A 26,224-nucleotide genomic window follows, 5' to 3' on the forward strand; every position below is an offset into this window, starting at 1 on the left:
TAATTTATTTTTGCAATTCTAGAGTGTAATCCAAGGATTTTGAAATATAAACCTTAAATAATCCTCTGTGTGCTTGTGGTCTATAGTGGGATCAATTCACCAAATACTGAAATGCAACCACTTTTCAAGTGGAGTGTGACAGCTGTTCAGTAGTGCACAGCAACACAATAAATTTGCTTTAGTGCAGAAAGTAAAGAATGTGCCAATTGAAACTGCAGGAGGAATTTGGGGAGGCAGAATGTAATTACTGAAACTTTAATTTGACCAGTCTCGGGCATAGTCTACTCTTACAAAAAAAGCTATGGGATATTTATTGACCTGGGTTGGCATATGTTGTGCATATCTTCCAGAAGATAGCACTTCCCACACTGCAGTGACTCCTAACATCATGCTAGAGCATTGGTACAGGAGAGATGAACTGGCCCCTCACTTTTGTCCCTCTTTCCCTTTGCCTATTTTAGTTCAATACTTTATTCTGTCCCTGTAGAATGCCCGCTCCTTTGGAAAGATTATCACAGCACCTCTGTACTAATGTCCTCATGCATCATATTTGGCTTCCCCATTGTTATCTATGCCCTTGGATATGTAAATATTGCCTTCCATATATTTTCTATGTTTCCTTTTTTGCTGTATCATTTCTACCAACTGCATCTGAGGAAGTGAGCTGAGGCTCACGAAAGCTTATGCCTACTGAAATTAAAATTGTTAGTTTTTAAAGTACTACAGAACTCAAGTTGTTTTTGCTGTATACAGACTAACACGGCTACCCCCCTGAAATACTTTAGAAGCAAATTCTTATGGCTTCTTTCTCTCATCATTAATTTTTGTGGGGACTTCTTTTGCTGTGTAGGCAGAGATTGGAGCTGATGCGGGAGATGTATGACAGGGCTGGAGAAATGGCATCCAATGCACAGGATGAGAGTGAGAGCACAATGACTGGTAGTGACCCCTTCTACGATCGTTTCCATTGGTTCAAGCTGGTTGGAAGGTATGTGATGCCAGTCCTATCTCCTGGTATGTTCACCTACTCATCATTGCCAGGACAAACTGTGACTTTGAATAGGGTTTTAGGCTGTGTGGTCATATCAGCTATGTATGTGGGATCTCATTGATGACCCAACTTCTGGATCTTTTTGATTGTCTTGCATCACCAAAACACTGGTAAGAAGCAGGAAATGCTGTCTAAAACTTTCTTGATACAGATTTAACCTTTCAGAGTGTAAGTGGTTTGAATTCACCCATAATCAGACTTAAACTTTATTTCTAAAAATGAAGAGATTGGAATAACTTGTTAAGCATTGTCTCAAGTTGTTGGAGTAGCGCTGAGGGAAAGACTGAAGACTTGCGGAAATTCCATGGGAAAACTGGTCCAGAGCTTGAGGTCTTCATGTGGATGTGACGTTAAAGCAGTTTTATTGTCCTTTCTGGAAAGATTAAGCATCAAGTGAGAGGAGACCTTAGAGATTCATTAATACTGTCTGACGCTGAGCCACCCCTTTAATTTAAATTTGCCTTGTGATGGATATACAGATTGTAGTTACACTTAAGTGAGCTAATAACACCTTACATAACCGTACATGATTAGCCTTGCTTGTATTCATGTTTCCTTTCTGTTCGGTCCAAGGACTCAGTCTTTTCCTAACTATCTCAGCAACCCTCTCCCTCCCATCTCACCCCAATTCAGATGGTCTAAAGCTTTTGCTTGCTGTTACAGAGGGCTCTGTGCTGATTGCAGCAGTATGATCTGTGTTGAATGAAGCGTTCCTCTCTCCCCTCGTGTTAATCAAAGTGTTCCATTAACTGATATCTAGCTCCCCCATTTTCCATGGCTGCGTGAATGAGCGCCTTGCTGACCGCACGCCCTCCCCCACTTTCTCCACGGCTGACTCCGACATAACCGAACTGGCCGATGAGCAGCAGGATGAGATGGAAGATTTTGATGATGAAGCCTTTGTGGATGATACTGGCTCCGACGCTGGAACCGAAGAGGGATCGGACCTCTTCAATGATGGGCACGACCCGTTTTACGACCGGTCCCCTTGGTTCATTTTAGTGGGAAGGTTGGTGAGGTTACTGTGAGAATAGCCAAAAGGGACCAGCTCTTGCCATAGGCTGCAGAGATTTTGCCTTTCAGAATGAAGGATATTGCTTTGATTAATCCGTAAGCAGCCGTATCTAGAAACGGGAATTGTCAGACCTTTGTAGGCAGTCAATTTTAAACATTGTAATGCAAATCTTCCATCATTGGAGGGCCCAAGGAGCACTTGAGAATACAAGTTTTACCCATCACAACATAAAACTAATTCCTTTTCCCTTGGCTATAGTAATTAGGGTGCTGTTTACCTGGACACTATACTCAACTGTTGCAGAGATTAAGGTAGTCTTGCTCTGCCTCTTCTGTTCTCTAGAGGAGAATTCCAGGGAATATGAAGGAAACTGTAAAATCTAATGTATTAAATCCACCTTTGGAAAAAAACTCATTTAACATCTTCTCTGTGTTTGAGGTAGAATGGAAGGAATGTTGAGGTTTTGAAAAATAGCACATCCCAAGGTTCCTGTCTGGACTATAGAAAATAGTTGGATTTCTAAAACACCTCAGCTAACTACTTAACATGATTTTTAAATACCACATACCATGTTGTGTAGACAGGGTTTTACACCTTTAAAACATGTTGTTTATTTTTCTACATGTTTTTACAAGTGTTAAACCCTGTCTACTCTGTATGCCATGTGGTGTTTAAAAATATGTTAACAGTTAGCTGAGGTGTTTTAGAATACCAGCTATTTTCATTGTCTGCATATAAAGAGTCTTAAAGACTCTCCTGAAGACACAACCAAGTACAGCATATTGCACTAATATTTAACACTTTTTATAATCAAAACACTTCACAAATTTCTATGAAATATCCAGTAGGCAGGCTAGCCCCGTTTTATCAATGGGGAAACTGAGGCAGAGTGGTTGAGTGACTTGCTTAGGCTGGAGAGAGAGCTCATAAGTGATTGGAATTGTGGCTGGAGCTCCGAAGTTCTCAGATCCAAGTCCTGAAGAATAAAGATTTGGTTCTTAAAGATGCTAGGAAGCAGAAAATTTCTCTGTTCCCTGAGAAATATTGTACCCTACCACTCAACACCTGAAAGCCACTTTTGAAAACAACTATTTCAGGTTAATCTAACACACACATTTGTCAATTTTGGTGTGGAGTTTTCTTAATTGTCCTATATGTGCACTAACTGCTTGCACTAGTAGGAACCACGCTCTCATAATAGTGCCAGCATGCTCAGTGTACTAAACTATTGTGTGTGTTCATTCAGAGTGTGGAGTGCTTGGGGAAAAAAGTTGAGCTATTCATCTTCATTTCGCAGTCCTAATGCCCAAGCCCCATAGGAAGCACTCTGCAAACTGAGCAAAGGCCGTGTATGAAAAGAAAACTTGTGCTTCTTTGCAGTTATGTAACTTACATCCTATGTCCACAAATAAACAGAAGCCAGATCTCTGTTTCTCTAGATGTATATAGGTGGCTGCAGTTAGGAAATCAGTCTGGGCTCATATAAACTGCCCATATTACATAACTCCACTTTTGATCATACTGAATTTTAATGAGGGTAGAACTGAATTCATAGTTTCATGAGTTTCTATCTGTCCTCTGACTGGCAATTAAATTTGAAGCTATCCCCATAACTATAGGTTATCTGGTCAGTTTGTGTAATCTTAGGCTGGTTATAAAAGCTGTAACCTTCTGCTGTTCTCTGACGAGGCTATAATGGGAGGTTGTATATTACCAGAGTTCAACTGACTTCCGTAACTCAGTATCTTCCAGCATGTATCCTGTTTTTTGTAAACTTTGCATATGAACAAGTAACTTGGCCCACCACGTAGGCAGATGTTGTCTCGAACAGTGGCCATTGCTTGGTTCAGATTGAGGCAAAACCCCATAGTACTTTTAATTAGCTGTGCATTGCTGTGTAAAAGGGACACAATGGGACAGAGTCACATTCCTTCCTGACCTCAACAATCATGAACTTATGTTCTGACAGGGAGAGTTTAGATTGAGATAGTGAGTTAGATAGTTAGATTTAGATAGTGAGGCTTAGTCATGCAATTACCCAGCCCTTAAAATCCCACTACAGTATTTTATACTGTTCACTGGCTGCCTTCTGTCTGAACTGTAGTCCTTTCTTTTTCAAAGAGCTGGTCTCTTTAGCCATCTCTTCTGGCATGCTGGGATGTTGTTAAAAGTCTAACTATTTAATGGGGTGAAATATCAAACATTTGGTATATTGTGAGGGAGGCAGAAGAGGGTTATGCTGTATTTTCTTCAAATCCTGAATTGATGTGGTGTATATTTAAAGAGAAAAATGCCATGATCATTCTGAGTTCTGTTGTTTTTATGTTTGGTAAAAATTTCTGTTTGTTAAATTTCATTTCTAGTTTTGTTGTGAATATGCCATTTTACCTCACCAATCTTTCTGCTAATACAGTTCCCCCTCTTTCAGTCTGCTGGACTAAAGTGCAGGGGGACACTTGGAAACGGGAGTGATTGGGAGAGAGTGGGACAGTTCTCCCACATACACGGGAGGGGTGAAAGATAACCTTAACCTTTCGTCCACTCCCAGCTTGGTGCACTTCTATGGTATAACGTGGAAGAAGGTGGTATTGCTGGATAAAGACCGCTCTTCTCTGTATAGTCACAGCAGCCAATGTGCCATTGCTGTCCATGCCACACAGGATCCAGCATTTCTTACATCAATTGGAAACCCTAAAGGATTCTTTGTATACTTAAATTTCTTTCCCTAGTTTTAAAACAATTACCCACAGCTGGGTAACTGGATGGAAGGAAGTGGAAGACAAAAGCCATATTTTTTTGTTCTCTGGGATTATTTTATCAAGGTGACTCAAATTGCAGCTGACCATCTAAAGCTGAATGCATTTGATACCTTATCTGTTGGATCACGGCTTCAAAACATGGGTCACGTGTGTAAATATATTTTCATTAGCCACGTTGGGATAGAATGTTCTGGTAGCCTTAGCTTTAGAAGAGAAAGGCCTTTGTAGAGACTGCCTATGAGACTCTTACTGTATACACACAGATATAAGGCTAACTAGATTCCTGTCAGGTGGAGAGAGAAGAAGGAAGAGGCGGGTGTCTATTTTCCATGGATTTAATGTTTTTTAAATTGTGTTTATTATTGGTCATTATGGTAATCTTATACCTGCTTGAACTCCTTCCCTGGTCCAGTCAGTGTAAATTATTTGAATTCATTAGTGTTTTGCTTGGCTTCTTTTCCTTCAAATTAGCATTACCTGAAAATTTTGGGTTTAACGTAAACATTACTTATTTTAAAAAATCTTTTTCTGACTTAAGTTTTAATCTCTCCTCCTCATCCCTGTTTCATCAGTGTTTACCTCACTTTGGAGCAGACTGAAAAGGAAGTAGATCCTAATTTTATTTATTCCTGTGCTGAGTTGCGGTTGTTTTTGTTGTATATTTCTGTTCATTTAATTTTTTTGCTCTTACTGCTTTATTAATCCTTCTCTTCTGTACCGCATTTTGTCATCACTTTATTTTAGTAGAATTATTTTAGTCTCTTTAGTTTGTAATTGACAACTGCCTATCCCCCCATCTCATTTCAAGAGAACCCATATGTTGTGGAGGTGGGAGGAATAGCCTCTTATTTTCTTTAACTTGGGTTTTTGACTATGGGTCAGAAGGCACTGAGTTTACCTCTGTTTTCCTGTGTCCAGTGAACAACATGTACATCAGAGAGCACTGGGCAGAGATAGCAGGGAACTATATTGCTCATCTACCTCTATGTTTACACCCAGGGCTTACTCTCTGCACACAATAATAAATGATATATGTTTGATTTATAATTGTACTGGATATAAAGAGAAATGGGGAAAACGGAGTGTGTGAAAGCAAATCCAGCTTAAAAAAGTGACCAGTGCTGTAACATAACTCATTGTCAGCTAGAACCATCTGAATGAAACACAGGCATCATGTAGATTTCTAGTTTAATGAATTATAAGGAACTTCTAGTTGGGAGTATTAAGTACCCTCCCTGCATTCTTCCATTGAATTCTGAAACATCTCATACTACTACATTTCCCAACTCATTAAAACCCCATATCCTGTCTTCTTTGTTGAGAGCCATCCATGGACTGATCTTTTGGGCTTCTCTGCATTTAGATCTTTCCTTTGATTGGGGGTATTCATTCCACACTTATATTTGCCATTTTAAGAGCCGTTTACAATTTTAAGATCCACCACTTTAAGTGAAAAAATTAAAATGAGTTTTCTAATGTAACTCAAAATATAAAGTATACTTTGTTTAAAGTATCATTTGAAAGTTGTGAACAATAAATTGCTCAAACTACTAATCCAAAATATGCCCCACTTGGTGTTAAAACTTTCACTCTATTAAGTATTGTAATATCTTCCAGTACTGGCCCAAAATGCTGCATTCACTCATTGTAAGCTGCAGTGTTTTGGACCGTTGCTTTAGAATTTTGTGGAGGTTTGTTTATATGGGAATGGGAAATATAATACATTCCAAGCTACTTATCTATAGAGAATACTGTAGCTCTGCCAACACTCAGTAACTGATCTTAGAAGCCTGAAAGATGGTTTATAATTCATTGGGGAATTTTGATAATTATGTCACATATACAGTGCATTATAAAATATGCATAGAGGAGAGAAAATGCCTGGTCAAAAATCTTTTTTAAATTCTTGTATATATTCCAGTTAAACATTTGTGAGATTGCTAAATACAGTCACTTTCCTTTTAATTTGTCATCTCTAATTATCTTTAAACTACAATTACAGGATGGAAAATTTTCTAATGACACTTTATATGCAGTAGACACTCCTGAGTTTTTAATGTCTTTCTAACATTGCTGTTTACAACTGTATTGCATCAAAAGTCATCTTTCATAAGCCAACATCTTAAATGTCTCCTCTATATACTTTATAACTCACTAATGTAGACCTGTGGGCTCAGGCCAACTCTGGTTTAGAGTGTCTGTGTTAGCTTGACAATACTACAGGAGCTCTGTAAGGGCAGTGTGAAAATAGCAGCACAATACAAGATGATGTGTTATAGCAGAAGTGCAGACAATGGGCTGTATGAAGACTTGTGTGTCCTGTCAGCCAATCAAATGCGAAGTTCTCTCTACAGGTGATGGTCTAATGTTGTTTTTTACTCCTGTTACCAGGGCGTTCGTATATCTGAGCAATTTGCTGTACCCAGTGCCCCTTATCCACAGAGTGGCAGTTGTCAGTGAGAAGGGGGAGGTTCGAGGATTTCTGCGTGTGGCAGTGCAAGCAATAGCAGGTAAGATACTCTGAGAGTGCTCTTTCAGTTCATGCCTTTGAGTGGTTTTTGAACAGCTGCATTTTTTTTTTTTTAAGCTTGGCTTCAAATGTGTTTTTCTGCATTCAGTTCTGGAGCAGCTTTAAGATCTGGTACTTGCAAACTCCTAGGACACCTACTCTGTCCCACTAGAAAACTAGGGGTTGTGATAAAAAGCATTTGGCCAAGACTGGCACTGAAATGTTTTCTACAGATTAACAGGTCAATATATCTTCTCTTTTAGAGGCTTTGAAATGCTCAGTATATACCACTCTGAGATTTGTATGTAGTATCTAAGGCAATCCCAAGTTTAGAGACAGAGGGTTAGGAAAAACAGTATCAATACATTCTTTTTAAAAATGTCTATACTCTACAGTGTGGCATAAACATAAGAGGTGACCGGTGCACATTGACTGCATGTGAGAGTATAAAGGTTTGAATGGCACTATGTTTGCATGACCTGCAAAACTTGCTTGTGACTCTAACCCCTTGAGTCTCGTGTGTGCGCCAAATGTACACCCATGAAACCTTTCCCTCATTACACACCATTTAGTCATCCTGATTTTTCAGTCTGTCTTGTGTACTTTCTAAATCACATACAAAGTGTTCTGCCATCTTTATATTATGGTCTCCTCTCTGTGGATACAGGCACCACTAGGGATTGGGGAAGGATTAGATTTAGCATTAATTCCTCAATTACTCATAGGCTAGATTAGAGTCCATCAGAATCCAAAGGAGAGAGTGAACCTCTGCCCTTGTATAAGGGATGTGGGTTTTTTGTTTCTCCTTCTACTAGGCTGGTTTCCCTTACTCTTATAGCAGGTATTGTAGAGAACTACACGTTAGCCTCACCCAGTTCAGTTTTGATGGGACAGTGTTAGTTTGACTAGTTGGGGCTGCTTGTTAAGCACAAAAAATTCCTATTGCTTTCTGGGGAAAATTTTATTTTAAAAAGAGAAAAATTATCTAGCTAAACTGACCCTTCTTTTTGTTGGTTTGAGAGAGAGGTGGTGGTAAAACATTTCCTTTGACTAGCTCTCTGATCTGCCAACCAGTTACTGGCATTTTGTCCTTTTTTTCCCACACATAAATGAAGTAGCCAAGGTTTGTCCTTGGTATTTGACCATGCACCATCCATCCTGGTGATAGCGCAGATACTTTTGTAATTTATCTGTCCTTTCTAGCAATGGCTAACTTCCAACCTTTTTCTCTTGTGTTGGGAAGGCAGCCCTGTAGGTCTTATTTTCCATGGGAACATGTGGTGAAGCATTAGACACTGAGGCTGTGGAATTCATTCTGGCAGGGGCTAACCTGTCAGAAGAAACATTTGAATACATTCAAAAGTTTTATTTCTATTCTGGTTTGCTTTCCTTAGCATTGACACTGTAACATCTACAGTCAAATGGATGATATGAAAGAGCAAACCATGGCTATTACACATTGATTTTGCAACGTGTCTTTAAAATATATCATGGTTTTATTTATTCTGAGTGATATTTCAAGATGGCATTTTGAATCCTGGGGTCACTTCTGTAAGCATGTGTCTACTATTAGAAAATACCTCAGCACTAACTGGGCACCACCTCTTCTCCTATTGGCAGTCTCAGCAGAGACTGGGCTGAATGGGCCATAAAGACTAAAGTAGTCTCTCACTTTGAGAGTCCTTCCAGATCAGTGCGCACATTGGAACTGTGCTCACTCTGGGGGTAAAGGATTTTAGTCTTCAGGACTGTAAATCTCGCTGTGGGTCATTTCTTGGAAATCAATCATCCTCCAGCTCTGAGGGATTGCTGACTAATCTGCCAACATTCATAATTACTAAACTCACTGTAAAAAGCCTTGAATTGTTTTTACCTTTTTCTGTAAAGCGTCTTGCTGTATCGGGTGTTTCGTCATGGCCAGACTGTCATTAATGTACACCTTGTGTCATGGTGGAAAATGGCTATAAAGCTATTGTCTCTAGTGAACTGGTCATGGCCATCTAAAATAGATGAATAAGGTAAAGAAATTAAATGTCTGTAAACTATCTTCATTATTTATTTATATTATTCACTGTGTAGCAAGAATCCCCTATAGATAAGGATTTTGAGGTGTGACACAGGTCAGTGGTTGCATTGGAACTAGCCTAGGGACAGGAATTGAAACCCTGTTCTCTGCTGATCCGGCCATGGGTCCTTTCTGGTTTGAATTATATTTAATATTTCACATGTTTTCAGTTCAGAACATGACTTAGAGATTTTCCATCTCTAATTGTTGGTCTTTTTACTCATCATGTTGTACACTTTTTTCCATTCACTTTGGATGAAACATATTTAGAAACAAGCAATTAAACAGTAAACATTTATATACATTTTTTAACCCATGAATTCTCACACTCCACATATGAACTTTCAATTTCATGGGTGGCACTAATCTGTTTTGCTGGTCTTCTCCATTATTTTTCCAAAAACCAGTGCTGGGTAGTTCCCTCCGGTATTTTCTCTGGCAGCTTCTTTCAGTTTAAATGACCCAAGTGATGGAGTTTCCTGCATTTGGGAGCCTAGTCTCCCATCAAGTCAGTCTTGCTATTTGAATTTGTTTCCAATATTATATATTTTTTTGCCTTTCTAGCTGATGAAGAAGCCCCAGATTATGGATCTGGCATTAGGCAATCTGGCACAGCTAAAATTTCTTTTGATGATGAATACTTTAAGAAGGTAAGAAACATTAATTGGGTTGGAGAGGTTTGTGAAGGGAGGGAAGCGATGTCTTGTTCTAGATACAGATGGGGTAGAATGGGTAAAAAGTGCAGGGGCAAAATTTGGAAGCTGCAAGGCTCTCATCTGCAGCCCCTGTCTTGTGTTCCTCAGAGTGACTTTTCTTCAGTTGCAATGACTCGTTCTGGACTGTCACTAGAAGAACTGAGAATTGTGGAAGGGCAAGGTCAGAGTTCAGAGGTCCTCACTCCCCCAGAAGAAATTAACAGAATGAATGACTTGGGTAAGTGAGTATAGCTTCTGGGACTCAAGAGGGGACAAATATGGGGCTATTCTGATTCTTTATGAAAAGGGGTTTGGGGCTTTACTCAGAAGTCTTGCTACAGGTGAGGGAATGTTGTCCCTGGGATTCAAGGGGTATATGGTGCTTCCTTATGAGAGCTTTGATTTACAAAATACTGACTCAAATATAGCACACAGAAGAAGTTTTTAGGTTGCAGCGGTTTGGCATTTTTGATCATTGAGAACCACTGTTCTAGTGGATTGACAAACTTATTTGATTGGGGTCCCCCTTTTTAGTGTCTGTGGTCGTTTACGCCTGCCCCCCACCCCCAAGTACATATACTGCCACCCAGCTCTGAAGGCAAAGCAGAGAGCAGCAGCACAGAAGTAAGGGTAGCACCCAGCTCTGAAGGCAGTGCTGCCCCAGCAGCAGCACAGAAGAAAGGGAGGCAGTGTGAAAGATCACTTTTCACAGCAGACTTAGTGCCCCATTGCCATGCTTACTTCTGTGCTGCTGCTGCCACCTGGGCTCACAGGTGGAGCCCCACCACCTCCAGGTGAGGGGTGGGAGAGAGTCTGAGCCTGGGCTGCCTGCTGGTAAGATCTTGGGGGCAAAGGGAAGGAAAACCCTGAGCCCAGGTAGCAGAACTCTGAATGTCAGACCTGGATCAGCAGGGTTCCAGCTGTCTCCTTTATCCCCACCTCCCGGGTATGCATGGCCCTTCTGTATGAGCCCCAGCCACCCAGGGCTGACAGCCAGGGCTCTTAGAAGGCACACAGCTTGCGCCTCCCTTGACACATTCCCGTGCTTCCCTTGGAAGGCCCGTCCCATAGTTTGAGAACCACGGCACTAGAAGGTTTCAGAGGTTGGCAATCTCTTTATTTTTGCTAACCTTTAACTGGCAATTACACTGCAATCTCTCTCTTTTGCAACTGTAATTTTCCCACCTGGGGTGAGAAAAAAACTCTGTTAAACCTGCGCTGTCCCCACATTGTGCTACCGTTGAAATCTACATCTTGTTTGTTGAGACCACTGCTTCCTTTGAGAGGGCTGTGTCTTTTCTACACCAGGATTTTTTTATCATTAATTTTTCAGGTGCGGCTTGGTAGGGCCTTGGTGATGGCTATTGTGTAGACGGGGCTCAGAAGTCATGCCACTGTTACTTAACCCTGTTCAGTTGTTAGACACATTGGAATAAACACTTGAGCCTTGTCTACCCTACAGTTTTCATCAGTGCTACCACTATTGAAGCTGCATGTATTGTGAATGAAGGCTTTGAAAAATCCTTTTGTAGATAAACTACAGGAGAACAGGGAGGTGGGGGACTAAATTCCACCTTTGCTGGGTTGGGTGTTTGTAGATGTAGTAAATCTAAATATTTAACAGGAGGTCTTTGTGTCTCTTTAAGAACTTAAGTCAGGCACTTTGCTGGATGGGAAGATGGTGATGGAAGGGTTTACCGAGGAGGTTGGCGACCACCTGAAACTGGGTAGTGTGTTCACCTTCCGTGTGACAGTGCTGCAGGCCAGTGGCATCCTCCCAGAATATGCAGATATCTTCTGTCAGTTCAAGTAAGAATTTCTTCTTGGTAGTGCAGGGTGGGGAAGAATTTTTCAGTGAAGAGGAGTAACTAATGCTTGATACTGGGCAAATGGAGATAAAACTGGAGCGATTTTTAGGAGTTGTGGCAGTGTCCTGCCAGAGAGGAGTCAGAAGTCCATGCAGCCATCAGATCACCTGCCCTAAACAAACATCTGTTCTGTGTGAACATGGCATTGGGGAGTAAAGGGGATAAGAATCAGCTATGAATAAAAGCCACACATCCAATGCCTCTTGTCCTAGACATCCCAAGGTTTTTTGCAGAAGAGTCTTTGAGGTCCTTTAACGAAAAGTGCTATAGAAGTGTAAAGTCGTAATACCCAGTAAATTAGTTTATATTTAGTACATTTATAAGTGGCAATTTAATAGGCATTTAAGCACTACATAATGATACCAATGTATAACTTTAAAAATTAAAATCAGCCCATACATACACCCACCTTGAATCAAATGGTCTGGCATTAGGGCAAATTCAGCGGTTCTCAAATGAGAGCTCTGTTCCCATTTAAATTTCAAAGAATAAGGATGAAAAGGGCAAGTAGCAAACATACAAACCAAGAAAACAGTAGGGGGGGTCCCCAAAGTGGTCTAAAATAGGATTGGTTGATGCCTAAAAGGTGAGCAGCAGAGCAGAGAGATACAGATTTCTCTAAGGGTTGGAACTCATAGCTGAGCAGGTTTCTCTAATCTGATCTGTTTTGGTTTATTTTAGTTTTTTACATCGACATGATGAGGCTTTCTCTACTGAACCTCTCAAAAACAATGGCCGGGGGAGTCCTCTTGGGTTTTATCATGTCCAGAATGTAAGTGAAGTGTAATGACCCTGTGTGAAAAGTGAGTGTCCGTGATATATGCTGTTTAGCTTGATTTCAGTGCTGGGGAATGCTTGTAGCCTTCCTGTCAGCCTCGTCAGTGAGGCATGTGCAGGAAAGGGATGTGGGGGTCCCGATGAATAAACAATAGCGGGGGTGTGATCAAATGAGTGATGTGATCCTTTGTTGAGAGCATAGTGACCAGTAGTGAATTACAAAGCATTTAAGAAAGTGTGTAGAGCCTATTTGACTCTTCTCCCTTCCCTTCTTCATTTTGAATTAATTAAGCTTCCATGTCACCCATCAGAACATTGGGAAGTGCAATAAAAACAGCTCTAGAGTTTGCATTAGAGGGGAATAGAAAGTGTAAAAGTGAAAAGCCATATTCAGGCTTCCAAATTGATAGTGTGTCCTTACAAGTAGTGTAACCATCTTGTTACAAATAGCTTCCTACTAAGGAGGAAGAAGAAATGTAAAACCCTGGTCTCTAGTCTTGGCAAGTGTAAGGTTTTCATTTTATCTCTGACTTGACTCTTTCCTTACCTTCTTTGCTAGATTGCTGTGGAAGTGACAGAATCTTTTGTGGAGTACATCAAAGCCAAGCCTATTGTATTTGAAGTCTTTGGGCACTATCAGCAGCACCCTCTCCATCTACAGGGACAGGATCTCAACAGGTATTGACCAGTTCAGCAGTACAAGTGTTGTCCTCACTCACGCTTTTCAGCAGAAGGAAGAAATCCTGAAGGGGAAAGTAGCTGCCACACCCCCTGTCCCTTTGCTTCCTGAATTCCATGTCTCACGTGGAAATCTTGCTACTTAAAATTAGTCCCAAGTGTGCCCTAAGCAAATCCTAATACTAGACAAGTGACAGTTCTTCCATCTCCTGCATAATGCACAGTTGATAAGAATATTTAAAGCCAACAGATCCCTGTGCAATAAGAAACTTGCTTCAAACTCCTCATAACTTCCAGAAGCACACCTGCCACTTCTGGTGAGCACCTTAAATGTTCTGAGTCAGGGAAAGGCTTCCTAGTCCTCCTGCTCTTTTGTGTGAGGGGAGAGGATGATGAATGGATTTGTAGATTTGGCTTGGATTGCTGGAGACTACCTGCAAAGAGGAACCACATGTTGGTGATAAAGGGAAAAACCAGCAGAAGTTTGTATCCTAGTATCAACCCATTTTCAGGAAATGCATCTCTCACTGCTTTCGCTTGAGTAGAGACGAGGGAAAGGGCAGTTGGAAATATTCCAGAATAATCCATTTTCACTTGAAGCTGTGCAAAACTGAGCTGGAATGGGAGAGGGGGTAACTGTGTGTTAGTCTGAGCAGGGCAATGAATCCTGGGCTATGTATGTTCCAGACGTTTCCCATGTGACACTGGGCATGTCTGTACTTGTTTCCTTATTTGTGGAATGGAGGTTATATGTACCTGCCTCATAGGATTGTGAGGCACATTGTCTTCTGTAGCATGCTCAAAGATTCCTGGGTGAGAAACAGGTGGGAATCACCAGGAGAAGTAACTACTCTCCTTTCTCTGCAGCCCTCCGCAGCCATCCCGACGATTCTTTCCACCTCCCATGCCGCTCTCGAAGCCAGGTGAGAACAAACTTATTTCGTGTATATGTCTGTGTCTGTAAACTCATCACTTAGAACTAGGATTGTGAAATATTCAGAACCTCAGTCATTTGAAATAGCAAAATCAAATGAATGTGCTGTGCAAAGGGCATTGGAACATCCTCTCTGGCTGTGCTCCTTCCCAGCTGTTCTGTTCAACCTCATCTCAAAGCAAAAGTGTTTCTTGGGGCAGTCAGGGAGAGAGTTGCATCCATGAAATATTCAGCACATAACACTAGACCTGGCTATGCAGCCACTCTCCTCAGGGTGGTTACTGAATACCTGACTGACTTTGCTTATCCATAATCGCTCTGCTCTGCTCTTTTAACGTTGCTTACACTTTCATGCACCATGCCAACCTTGCTGAAATGACCCCTCAGTTTTCTTTAATTTAATTGTGCATGTTGAACTCTTCTTTTCTTTTCTCCCCTCTGTCCTTTTATCTCCTTTCCCTTCTTCCCATCACCTGCTTGTCTCCACCGCCCCCTTTTTTGTTCTCCATTCCCTTTTCAGACCATGAGAGAAAAATTGAGTTGATTAGGTATCTCATGTCTGGCTATATAAATGTGCATGTGCTGAACACACTGTCTGAGCACGCCAACGTGCTTGCATCCTCGGCCGTGGCTACTTTCCAGGATGGGGCTGACCAGCTGCCACCTTTTCTTTTTCTGCCTGTTCCCAGCTGTCAAAGCGAGCGGGTTCCCAAAAGAGATGGTTAGTAGTCAAATTCGATCTATGGTAGATGTAGAAATAGCCCTTAACCCTGACCCCAAAACAGTTTTTACCCTGGGGTTTGCTGAGTGCCAGCAACTACTGTGGGTTCTGTGGTGGCTGTGGAGTGATGAAGCATTTAGAATCAGCAACATTTAGTGTTCAGAGCAGAGTATGGGGAATTTGAATTTGTGTGGCCATTCCAGCTCTGCCACTGACTTTTATGCTTGTCACCTAACTTTTTTTTGCCTCAGTTGTCCCATCTGTAAAATCGGAATATTTACCCCTTGCCCTTTGTAAAGTGCTTTGGCATCTTTGGATGCAAGGTGCCAGCGTATTATGTAACAAGTTAAAATAAAGGGGTGGAGGGTATTTTCTTTTGAGGTTCTGTTACAATTCTCACTTTTGCTTACCTGTTACCTAGCATCATTTTTCCCCCCTACCTGAAAGCCAGCTGTTTGGGTTGAAGTAGACCAAATGTGTATCTTGCTGACCCAGCCCTGAAAAGTTTTAGAACAGGCCTGCATATAAACTTTTAAACCTGACTTAGTATGTTGGGTTTTCTTTTCTGGTGCAGCTGAATTCCTCTGCTTGGCACCATTCTTCAGTGGTTTATGTCCTTGACCTTCCTTCTGACTAGCATCATCAGCTCCAAGTCTAGCTGTCATGAGCTCATGGGTGCTATGAGCACAGCTGCAGCTGTTGTTATGGTGGGGGTGTAAGAGGGTGAGGTCAACTATTTAAGGTATGAATGAGGGAGAGTGAGTGATGTCACGGGAGCTCACTGCCTAGCATGATAGTCTTGGCATTGTGTACCTCTTTCATTCTTGTAGTAAAGTCTGTCTGTGCCTTTGTGTTAACTATTCTCAGTTACTTGAACAAGGAGCAAAGATCAAATTCAAACTGCATCTTCTGAAAGAGAGATTAACTATCTCGTGTGTGCACGCAGGCACCTCACTGATTAAGTGCCAGCTGTACCATTGGATTTCTGTGTCTCATGAGTGGGTTTTAATTGAGCCATTATGAAAGTGAAGAGAGGTGAAGGCAGGAATGGGGCAAACGGCGGCAGGGTTTCGACGGCAGGCACTCTCTCTCCCCCTCCCTCCCTCCCCCCCCCCCCCCAAAATGGAACCCCGCCGCCGTGAAACCGCGCCGCCGCCAAATTCACCGCCAGGGCCAGACCAAATAATTTTGCGGGCCGGACCAAATGATACGGCCCACGGACCGGACGTTCCCCACCCCTGCCTTATGGGATCAGGTTTGCTTCAACCTCTGCAGATGATGTAAAACATGTCCCTTACTGCACTAGGTGATGACCACCTATCTTTCAGATCTGGCGTATGACCAATTGAGTGGTATGAGGGGTGGTGGAAGGATTAACCTTTCTTGTATTTACGAATAGGGGATTTAGTAATCTTTTTCTCAGTTCTCTTGCTAGAGTAGTGAAATCTCTCAAACAAATAGTGCTTCATGATTGCCAGTCAGTCATCTAACTGCTTGTAAAGTCAATTGGATTGGGGGAGCACTATGGGTTTAAAATGAGACTCCTTGGTTCCATAGATAAGCCTGTGACCAAATTTTCCTTCCTGGCTTTTTGACAGCAGGTGTCTTTGCCATCTTACCTGCACATACTCAGAGATATTACACTGCTTGAATGTGACAGGCTGCACTGAAATGACATTGTGAAATAGCATTACCTGTGTGCAGTTTGTGTAAACAATTTTTGTCTTCTTTAAGTGCCAGCCACAAAGCTAAACACTCTGAGCAAAACTAACCTGGGCCAGAGCATGAGCAAATATGACCTCCTTGTCTGGTTTGAGATCAGCGAGCTGGAGCCAACAGGAGAGTGAGTTCAACTTTCTTATCTTTCTTTTATATAAAGAGGGAAAATGGCTTGTGGGAGTGAATCCCTTCATCTGATCAGCCCAGTTTGATAATGTTAGCTATTGTCATCTGTAAGATGCCTGGTTTTGTGTAGAATCAACTGGTCTCAATCCGGTTCCCAGTGAAGGGGTATTAGCAATACCACTGGCATTAGCTGACCCCATTGTTCAGTCTCATCAGAGTGGCCAAGGGTTGAAGAAACAGCAGCTGGGTACTTTGGCAGAGAGTGCGCAGGGAAAGCTCGCACTGCTGCAGATCATGTGGCACCTGATCTCTTGTTGAATAGAGACTCCAATCTCCAGAGCTCAGTCCAACAAGCACTATATTGAGTTTAACCCTGCTACATAGAGGGAGTTCCCTGACAGACCTTTGGAAACTATATTGTAGGGTCATTCTGCGGTTTTACAAAGGGATGTTAATGTTGATGTGGTATTTAATGATGTTCAGAAGTCTGAGAGGCTGATGTGGGAGTCAGTGGAAGCAGCCTTATTTTTATTAGGGTTTTATATAGAAGAGAGTGTGTTAGTGGTAGAGCAATGCAGTAGCATTATTTAGCGTCCCACTGCCTGCTCTGTAAATACACCTTCTCTAACCAAGGATGTTCATTCTGATGTTTCACACAGATACATCCCTGCTATTGTTGACCACACTGGAGGCCTACCCTGCCAGGGGACGTTCTTGCTTCACCAGGTATTAACGGAAGCTGGAAGGGGGCAGCTAAAATATCTATCTGTTTTTCTGTGTAGCGGGCAGATGTCTCACTTACTGAATTTCACATCCATTTGATCTTCCAGTTCTCTCTTATCACATACCTGCCTGCTTGTCTTACAATATATAGCTCTTGGGTCAGTCATCTCTGTTCATACCTTTATAGACTTTAAGGGACCATCATGATCATCTAGACTGACTTCCTGCATATTGCAGTCTGCAGAACCTCACCCAACCACTCCTGTAATACAGCGGCTCTCAACCTTTTCAGACTGTACCCCTTTCAGGAGTCTGATTTGTCTTTTGTACCCCATGTTTCACCTCACTTAAAAACTATTTGCTTACAAAATCAGATATAAAAATACAAAAAGTCACACCATACTATTACTGAAAAATTGCTTACTTTCTCATTTTTGTCATATAACTATAAATTGATTGGAATATAAATATTGTATTTACATATAGTATATAGAGAAGTATAAACAAATTGTTGTATGAAATTTTAGTTTGTATTAACTTTTTACTAGTGCTTGTAAAACTAGGCAAGTACCTAGATGAGTTGATGAACCCCCTGGAAGACCTCTTCCTACCCCCAGGGGTATGCGAACCACTGCTGTGTTACCTTTGGCTGAGTTACTGAAGTTCTCAAATCATGGTTTAAAGACTTCAAGTTATAGAGAATTCACCATTTACCCTAGTTTAAACCTGCAAGTGACCTGTGCCCCATGCCGCAGAGAAACACCAGGCTTAGGTCTGTGGTGGGTAGGCTGTTTTGGCTTCTAAAATCTGCTTTTTTGAGTGTTTAGTGTATATATATTTCCCTCCTAGTGCTCCCACACTTAAGATTGGAATCTTTTGTCTTGTATGATCCTCTGGGGCTGCACGTGCTCCATACCAAGGGCATAAAGAGTGGTGCACTTAGTTCTTCCTCACTGCCCCTGGCTGCGAGATGGAGCTCAGCATTGTCTGCATCTTGATGCACTCTTCCAAAGACAATGTGAAGATATTTGTGTGTTAGTGACAGTTTAGTTAGGATGGTTTTCCATTAGCATGCTTAGGATGTTTACTTACCTTATTTGACTGTCATTTTTTGTTGTGAAATTCTTCCTGGTAGCTGGGCTTTAAGCATTGTCCCTCTTTTGAAGCAGTGATACCCAGTAATGCTGGGCACATCAGATGCCTTTTTTGTCTTGAGGAGGGTCATCTCCCCAACAAATGCTCTTCAGGTCCATCATTTTTAAAAGGACTTGGAAGGTGAGAGGTATGCCTTAAGCCCTCTTTGCTAGGCTGCTCCATGCAACCTGCCTCTGATCTGGAAAGGGAGCCCCCTTTGACAAATTCCACCTTAGTCCAGAAGTGCCCCTATAAATTCTAAATCCATTGGCTCCCAGGCCCTGTCTTGGAAACTGTCCCAGCTGTGGGCTCAGATCAGATCAGACCAAAAAATCAGGTCTTTGGAGAGAAGGGAGTATCTCTTTTGGGGCAGATCCCCATTGGGAATTCCCAGCAAAAAGAGGTCCAAGTCATTTCACCATTCCTGCTCTAAGACGACTCTGTGGCCAGAGATGGGAACCACTGGAGCTCTGAGGAAGCATAGTACCAGAATGCCAGTGCCATATCAAGAATAAATATACAAAACATTATGTGCACAGATCTGATTATTTCCTAGGATTTGTGAGACTGACTCCTGTATACTCTGAAGGTTCATGTACCTTCCCTGGATGTTGAGACAGATCTAGGGGTATTTTGGGTGAAATATACTCCTTGTGGTATGCAGAGAGAATAGCATGAGTTCTGCTCTGTAATCTGTGTTAGGCTCTGCCTACACTAACTGCGGCAAAGTCACCTCTGTCAGATCGACCTATCTGGATTGATTGAGCGGTCAGTGTAGACTCGCTCAATCGATCAGGAAGTCGACGTTAATAAACGGCTTCCTCAAGTGACACAGTGCAGTGAAGACATTACGCAGAACAGAAATACAGCTGTTGATGGGAGTTATGCAAGCTACTCTGCGTAGCTTGCGTAACTCCTGGCAACTGCTGCCAAACTGCTGGCTAAGTGTAGACTGGGCCTTAGTTTATATTCAGTACCCAGAAGGGCATGGAAGTTTTTCCCTTTATGAGACTGCTGACAGGCAGGATTTACATGTTCATGTCTCAGCCATGGTTTCTGCATGAAAACAACTTAATGGGGGTGATGATTATTATTTTTTTTTTTTTTAAAAGACTCAAGTCTAAACTGTGCCTTTTGAACTCCACCAGGGAATCCAGCGTAGGATCACTGTCACCATTATCCATGAGAGAGGCAGTGAATTGCACTGGAAAGATGTGCGAGAGCTGGTTGTCGGTGAGTTATCTCCTGGTTGTGTGGTACCATATGGAGGGAAGGAAAACATGCAGACCTGTGAATTCTCTTCCCAGTTGTTCCTCCCATCCTCATCATGAGTTATTGAATAGAGATGGGGTAGTGTCACCTGTTGAAGAGGATCCAGAGGAAAAACTCATGGCTTGAGGTGGTGTTATAGCTATAGGTCTAAACCCCTACTATAAAATGGCATTTTGGTTAATAAGAATTCCTTCTCAGAGTCTTTCAGATTAGGTGTAATTGGTACTGAAATGCATTTCTTTTCAGGACGCATCAGAAACAAAGCAGAAGTAGATGAAGCTGCTGTGGATGCCATTCTGTCTTTGAATATAATCTCTGCAAAGTACCTGAAGTCTTCTCACAGCTCCAACAGGTATTCAGATGTAAAGTGGTTCCAGGGCTATTTGCAGTCATGCCTTTGGGCATGTGTTGGAGAGACTGGAAATGTTCATGCTTTAAATGTGAAATTCTAGACATACAGATACAATTAATATGATTAAAAAGTGCATGTTGACATTTAGCATCCTGTTAGACCTTTATCTAGTCCAATGCCCAGCATGAACGATCTTTTAATGCTCCAGTTGACTCCTCTCCATTTATAAGCACCATGACGGGAGGATGAAAGAAGAGTGTGGAAGCTTAAAGGAGCACCAGCATTCCACCCAGGATTTGAAAAATTGAAATTAAAACACAGCATTAAAATACAAGGACAGTCCCGGGGTGAACCAAGCAGCCATGCTCACACCTACATTACAATGGGAACAAGCACACAATGATCTAACAAAGCCAGTTGTGTTAAAACGTTATTCCTGCTCTGATAAACTCAGTCTTAGTCTGCTTTTTAGTGCCACCAGTGAATCACGGGGGGAAGTGGATTTATGCAAGTGTCACAGATTGGCTCCTGTAATGTGCTTGTGTATTGTAAAATCAGAATAGCTTTTAATCAGTGCTCCATAGGAGCTATGGAGACCTGCAGTTTTCATTCTTACATCCAGTGAGGATCTAACTCTCCTAATAGTTGCCCTGAGCATCACTTTTCTGGGAGAGAGGTATCTACCCCAAGTGAATATTCTTCATTGTGGGACTGGGCAGTCCTTCCCAGGAGGATTTGTGGCTGAGGGTATCTGCTCAGTGGGCTGCACTGTTAATGAGATTTCATTAGATGTATAGTCCTGTGCTTCAGGGTCTGCAACAAAGGACTGTGAAGCAGAATGCTCCATTGTGGGAAGAGCCTCTCCCCTTCAGGAAGGACATCAACCAAGTCACTGAATCTCCCTGTATTTCTATCAACTGGGAAATCAGGAGGAAAACACAAACCTTCCTGAAAAATCAGATTCTGCATCAGATTTTAAAGGGATGGACATGATTTGCTGCCTGCCTGCCTTCAGTTTTCAGTAGTCTACCTGGAGAAAGTAATTCCAGATGACTCCTGACTTTCTCCTCTGTTAGAGACTTGTACTTGAGAATGCATATGTAATGCTTAAACAATGAGAGTTCTGTGGCACTTTAAAGACTAACAAATTTAATTTTTGTAAGCATAAGCTTTCGTGAGACTCAGCTCACTTCGTCAGATGCAGAGGTAGAATGATACAGTAAATAGGAAACATAGATATATAAGTGCATAGAGAACAATGGAGGAGGTGGATGAAAGCCGGGTACTTGAGGGCTAATGACAGTCATTGAGTAGGAGGTGAGAATGGGTGAGTAAAGCAATTTATCTCTTGTAATGAGAGAGCCATTCCAAATCTCTGTTTAAACCCAGTTCATCCACCTCCCCCATTGTTCTCTATGCACTTGTATATCTGTTTCCTATTTACTGTATCGTTCTACCTCTGCATCTGACAAAGTGAGCTGAGTCTCACGAAAGCTTATGCCTACAAAAATTAAATTTTTTAGTCTTTAAAGTGCCACAGAACTCTCGTTGTTTTGTCTGTATACAGACTAACACGGCTACCCCTCTGGATATGTAATGCTTGAATTCATGACTGTGTTGTCACCAACTGGGTCTGGTGCTGTCCCCTAGTGTCAGCAAATGAGTACTGAATTTTTATAACTATGGTGGTAGTATTTTGGCTATTTACCCCCTGATGTCTCATCTCTTGCGAGGTGAAAGTAAAACTCCAAAACTTTGAGTAACTTTCTCTGGGTTGAGAGGAGTAAACACTTTCTATAAAGGAGGAGGGAAGTGGGGAGAAGAAATATGGCTTACATAGAGATTTTATCCCTTATCTTGTAGGAAATATGAAAGGCACCCTGGAATAGAAAAATTGCTGTGTGAGAGCTGACACTTACTGCTACACACCTGCTCCTAATGTTCACCACTGAATTCTCTCTTTAAGATGGTCATAGAATAAGTCTCTAAATTCCCCTGGTAGCCAGCCTAGGTATTTATACTATTACCTAAAAACAGGTGGCAATGAGCATGATTAGGAATGTGCAGATTTGGAAAGCTTTAGAACATGCAGCTATCATTCAGAAGGGAACAGTGCTTCAGGAGAGATGGAAAGAGACATTCAAATAATTTCATAGCTCTGATGGAGGGAGGGAGACATATAACCCAATTGATAGTTTTTGTAGATTTTAATGTGATTTAATTTTTAGCATCTTGGCATTGATCTGTCAGCATAACTGGACTGGGAGGGAACAGTTGCTGCACTCCCATCTGATCCTATTGGATTTGCAGTAGGAAGAGCGCATCTCTCCTCCCTCCTTGCCTCTTATTAACAAATAAATTGCATTATGGTCCCCAAAATCTCTATCTGAAAAGTTTCTTGGAAGTGGGATAAGATGGGGTGAATGAGGGGTCAGATGTCATTTTTGTGTAGTTGGTACATATCTCTTTGCCAGGGTTTGGTTTCTGGGTGGGTAGGTAAATGCCACAGTCGGGGTATGTGTTCTGTTTGCTCACCATCTGTAGATTTGTTTTCTGGTTGCTGTTTTTTGTCTGCTTGTTCTCCTCCTTTCAGCTGTTGCTTTTCTGTTCTGCCTTTGCTGCACTAACAAAAGCTCTTTCTATGTTTTTACAGGCTCTTTCTTGATAAGGATATGCCTAGGTATTTTCTGTTTGCTTCCTTTGCCCATAAAGCTTCTTGTGGAATAGAATGCTTTATGTCTCACTTGTGTTGCTGCCATTTCCCTTTTAGTTTTTAGTGGATTTTGTCAGCAAACCTCTTGGCTTTTTTTGGGAGTGGCGCATTTCCTCCTCCCTTGTGTGCTGTGAATTTATCCATGTACAGTTCAGTAGGTGAACACATGAAGACAAATTTCCTTCATTGTTCAACAGAAACAGCTTACATTGGTCCTTGCTTCATTCTTTCAAAGGTATCAGCAGAACATAATCCTCCTCCCCTTCTCCGCCCTATACCAGCGTTTCTCAATTAAATTTCCCCGCGGAACCCTTTAGGCTCCGTGAGGAAATTACACTCATACTCGGTACCCTCCGCCAAAAAACCCGGGACATCTTCCCTTTTTCGGCAGCGCGGAGAACAGCTGCTCTCGGCGGCGCGATGTCACTTTCCCACAGTGTTCCCACGGAACCCTAACAGTGTTCCCGCGGAACCCCAATTGTGAAACACTGCCCTATACCAAACATGTCCAGCATTTAGTATCTCTTGACTACGTGTAACATATTTGCCACATTGGAAGTCCCAAGACTGGGATTGAATGGTGAGATTATTGGTTCAAATCCAGCCCAAGATGACAGTGAACAAAGCCTGTTGCCATCAAGTGACTGTTTAATGGCATTAAATTCGGTGTTGCATCCCAAAACAATCATTGCAGTGGTTATTAATTAGCTTGCCTAGTGGCTGAGAAGCCAAGAATTGAAAGGACACATGGACTAGTCTTCCTTCTCAAAAGTGCTTCTCCAGTTCATCGCCAAGGCATGCTGGCTGAGCAGTGTGGGAGAACTTGCACTGCCACTGCCTATGTTCTGCCTGTTTAGACAAAGAACCACCTTTCACTAACACTAAAGTTCACTTTAAAAAAGAACCTAAATAAGATTTGGAATCCCATCTCGGCTCCAACCTCCTTACTCGCTTTGCCTTGTTCTGCATTCCCCTCACTCCCAGGTAACACTTGTAATCTGCTGGCTGTATTGAAAGCACAGGAGGTTTGCACACTGAGTTTTTGTTTGTCTGTTTCCATATCTGTTTTAGCAAGGTCTGGTTTGGATGAGGTAGGCTTATATGTATTAATCCCATGACAAGAACAAATCGAGTAGTGTAACTGTTGAAGTCTCACTTTCACTTGGTGAATGGAATTGTACTGACTTGTTCACCCACATTTCCAGTTTAGCTTTCCACTGTTGAACAAAGATTATTCCCATCTCTATTCTCAGGGTCTTATTAAAGCTGTGGAAGTAGTCATGTTGAATAGCACAGAAAGCAAAGCTTGTGTGGGAGTTTCAGTGCACTTGTTCATCTCTGGAGATCTGGTTTACATTTGTGTTCTCAGCCTGAGGAGTTTAGTGAACTCAATCCAGTCCCTGTTTTTACTCCCATGACAAACTGAGCGTGGACTTGATATTCCATATTCAGAAGTGATTCTTGTCTCACATGGAAGAGGAACTATTGCAGCTGCTGATTGAGTAGCACTTTGCCTGCACTGTGCCCTCTTCTATCAATGCTATATCTGCCACTTTCATGAACAGGAAAATTCACCTTTGCTAGACAGAGGTACACACCGTCTCTACTATGTCTTTATAATTCTCCTCTGGGGCAAGGCACTGACTGACCATAGCACTGATTAGTGCATGCTGTCTAAATGCATTAATATGGATTGCATGTTTGGCACCAACTCTTTAGACTTTATATGAACCTCAGAATAACTGAGCATTCCAAGACCCAGTAGGAAGACACTCTACACCAAGCTGAGTGCAGTAGTCACCATGCAGCACTTTCAGCTGAGAAGTGAGGGGTAAGAGCAGTAGAATATGGATATGGAAGATCGAATCTGGATTTTCTCTGCCAGACAATCCAGAGCAGCACATACTTTGTCCTGGTCTGCACTTACCTGGCGATTCAGTGGCAGTTGACGGGAGTTATGCAAGCCACGCAGAGTAGCTTGCGTAACTCCCATCAACTGCTGTGCTTCCCTTCTGCGCAGTGTCTTCATTGCACTGCGCTGACGGGAACCACGTTCCAATCAATGCAGCGCTACGCCACTTGAGAGGGTGGTTTTACTTCATTGACTTCTGGTGACTTCTGGCTTGATTGAACGGGTCTTCACTGATCACTCAATCGATCCAGATAGGTTGATCTGACGGCGGCAACTTTGCCGCCGTCAGTGTATACGTACCCTTTGGCTCTGAAGAGTTGCGCTTCTGTGGCCGAAGGGTAAAAGTCTCCATCAAAACAGGGATGGGACAACGGATTAAAATACAAGGGTTCAATTAACGCAGCTCTGTAAAGAATTAGAAAACAAGCTGCTTTCTGTCCCTGATCTCCTGTCCTGGCTGAGAAGTGAGGTCCCCTTACATTGTAGCGCCTCTCAGTTCTCTACTTCTCTAGCCCTCAGTGCCTGCTCCACTGGCATGAGGCTCCTCTGTGGCACTTTTTCTTCCTTCAGTTAAGGCAGCCCAGGTAGCATATTTTTGTAAAGATAGTCGGAATGTAATGGTGTTTAGCAACACTGAATTGGATTAGCTGATTGTATGGCTACTGAATCCCCTTTATGAGCTCTGCTGACCTATGTAATCCATCTAGGGAGAGGGGGAATTTATGAGATACTAGTTTTAAGATTGGCACTCTTGTCTCTGCCCTTTCTGCTCTCAAGCTGTTTCTTGTCCTGCCTTTTTTTGTCTGTTTCTTTATTTTGTTTTCTCTTTAGATTTTGCTTCTGGTTTCTTTTCTCATCTTTTTGGAGTAGCTCTGAGCACTCACACAGGAGCTCTTTGCAGTGGAGCTGGTTTATAGCATGAAACTTGACTAGGTTCATAACACGTGTATAGCTCTCCCTTGAAGCCTGCATTCACAGTGTGGAAGTGGAGGGGCTGGAAAATCTAGACCACTTCTCAGTGACCAATTTTTTTGGAGAGAGGGCACTCGAATGTGGAGGGGATGATCAAAGTGAGATTACAAAAGAGGCTTTATGCACAGCATGAGATTTAGAAGGGGTATGGAGGTCACTGCTCCCCAGAGTCCTCTCAGCATTTTTCTTCTAAAGAGAGTTGTGTGAAACTCCATGTTGGCTTAAATCT

The 26,224-nt window shown here is 42.1% G+C and overlaps 1 protein-coding gene across 2 annotated transcripts in view; it reads left to right on the forward strand.

The window, feature by feature from the left end:
- The window catches only part of KIF1B (kinesin family member 1B), a 133,923-nt gene that overhangs the window by 89,273 nt on the left and 18,426 nt on the right, over positions 1 to 26,224 (forward strand). The window contains exons 25-37 of one of the 2 annotated variants that reach the window (XM_067567388.1): positions 851 to 988; positions 1,812 to 2,060; positions 7,217 to 7,335; positions 9,964 to 10,049; positions 10,203 to 10,332; positions 11,741 to 11,903; positions 12,644 to 12,734; positions 13,299 to 13,417; positions 14,285 to 14,340; positions 16,807 to 16,915; positions 17,577 to 17,643; positions 19,923 to 20,007; positions 20,293 to 20,398. In XM_067567388.1, coding sequence (XP_067423489.1) covers positions 851 to 988; positions 1,812 to 2,060; positions 7,217 to 7,335; positions 9,964 to 10,049; positions 10,203 to 10,332; positions 11,741 to 11,903; positions 12,644 to 12,734; positions 13,299 to 13,417; positions 14,285 to 14,340; positions 16,807 to 16,915; positions 17,577 to 17,643; positions 19,923 to 20,007; positions 20,293 to 20,398 — 1,518 coding nt within the window. The remainder of the gene's footprint in view (positions 1 to 850; positions 989 to 1,811; positions 2,061 to 7,216; positions 7,336 to 9,963; positions 10,050 to 10,202; positions 10,333 to 11,740; positions 11,904 to 12,643; positions 12,735 to 13,298; positions 13,418 to 14,284; positions 14,341 to 16,806; positions 16,916 to 17,576; positions 17,644 to 19,922; positions 20,008 to 20,292; positions 20,399 to 26,224) is intronic. The other variant, XM_067567386.1, reaches the window with a different exon arrangement.

This window comes from Emydura macquarii, unplaced genomic scaffold (genome assembly GCF_026122565.2).
Source record: "Emydura macquarii macquarii isolate MOO-44397 ecotype Brisbane River unplaced genomic scaffold, CSIRO-AGI_Emac_v2 contig_2768, whole genome shotgun sequence".
Taxonomy (NCBI): Eukaryota; Metazoa; Chordata; order Testudines; family Chelidae; genus Emydura; species Emydura macquarii.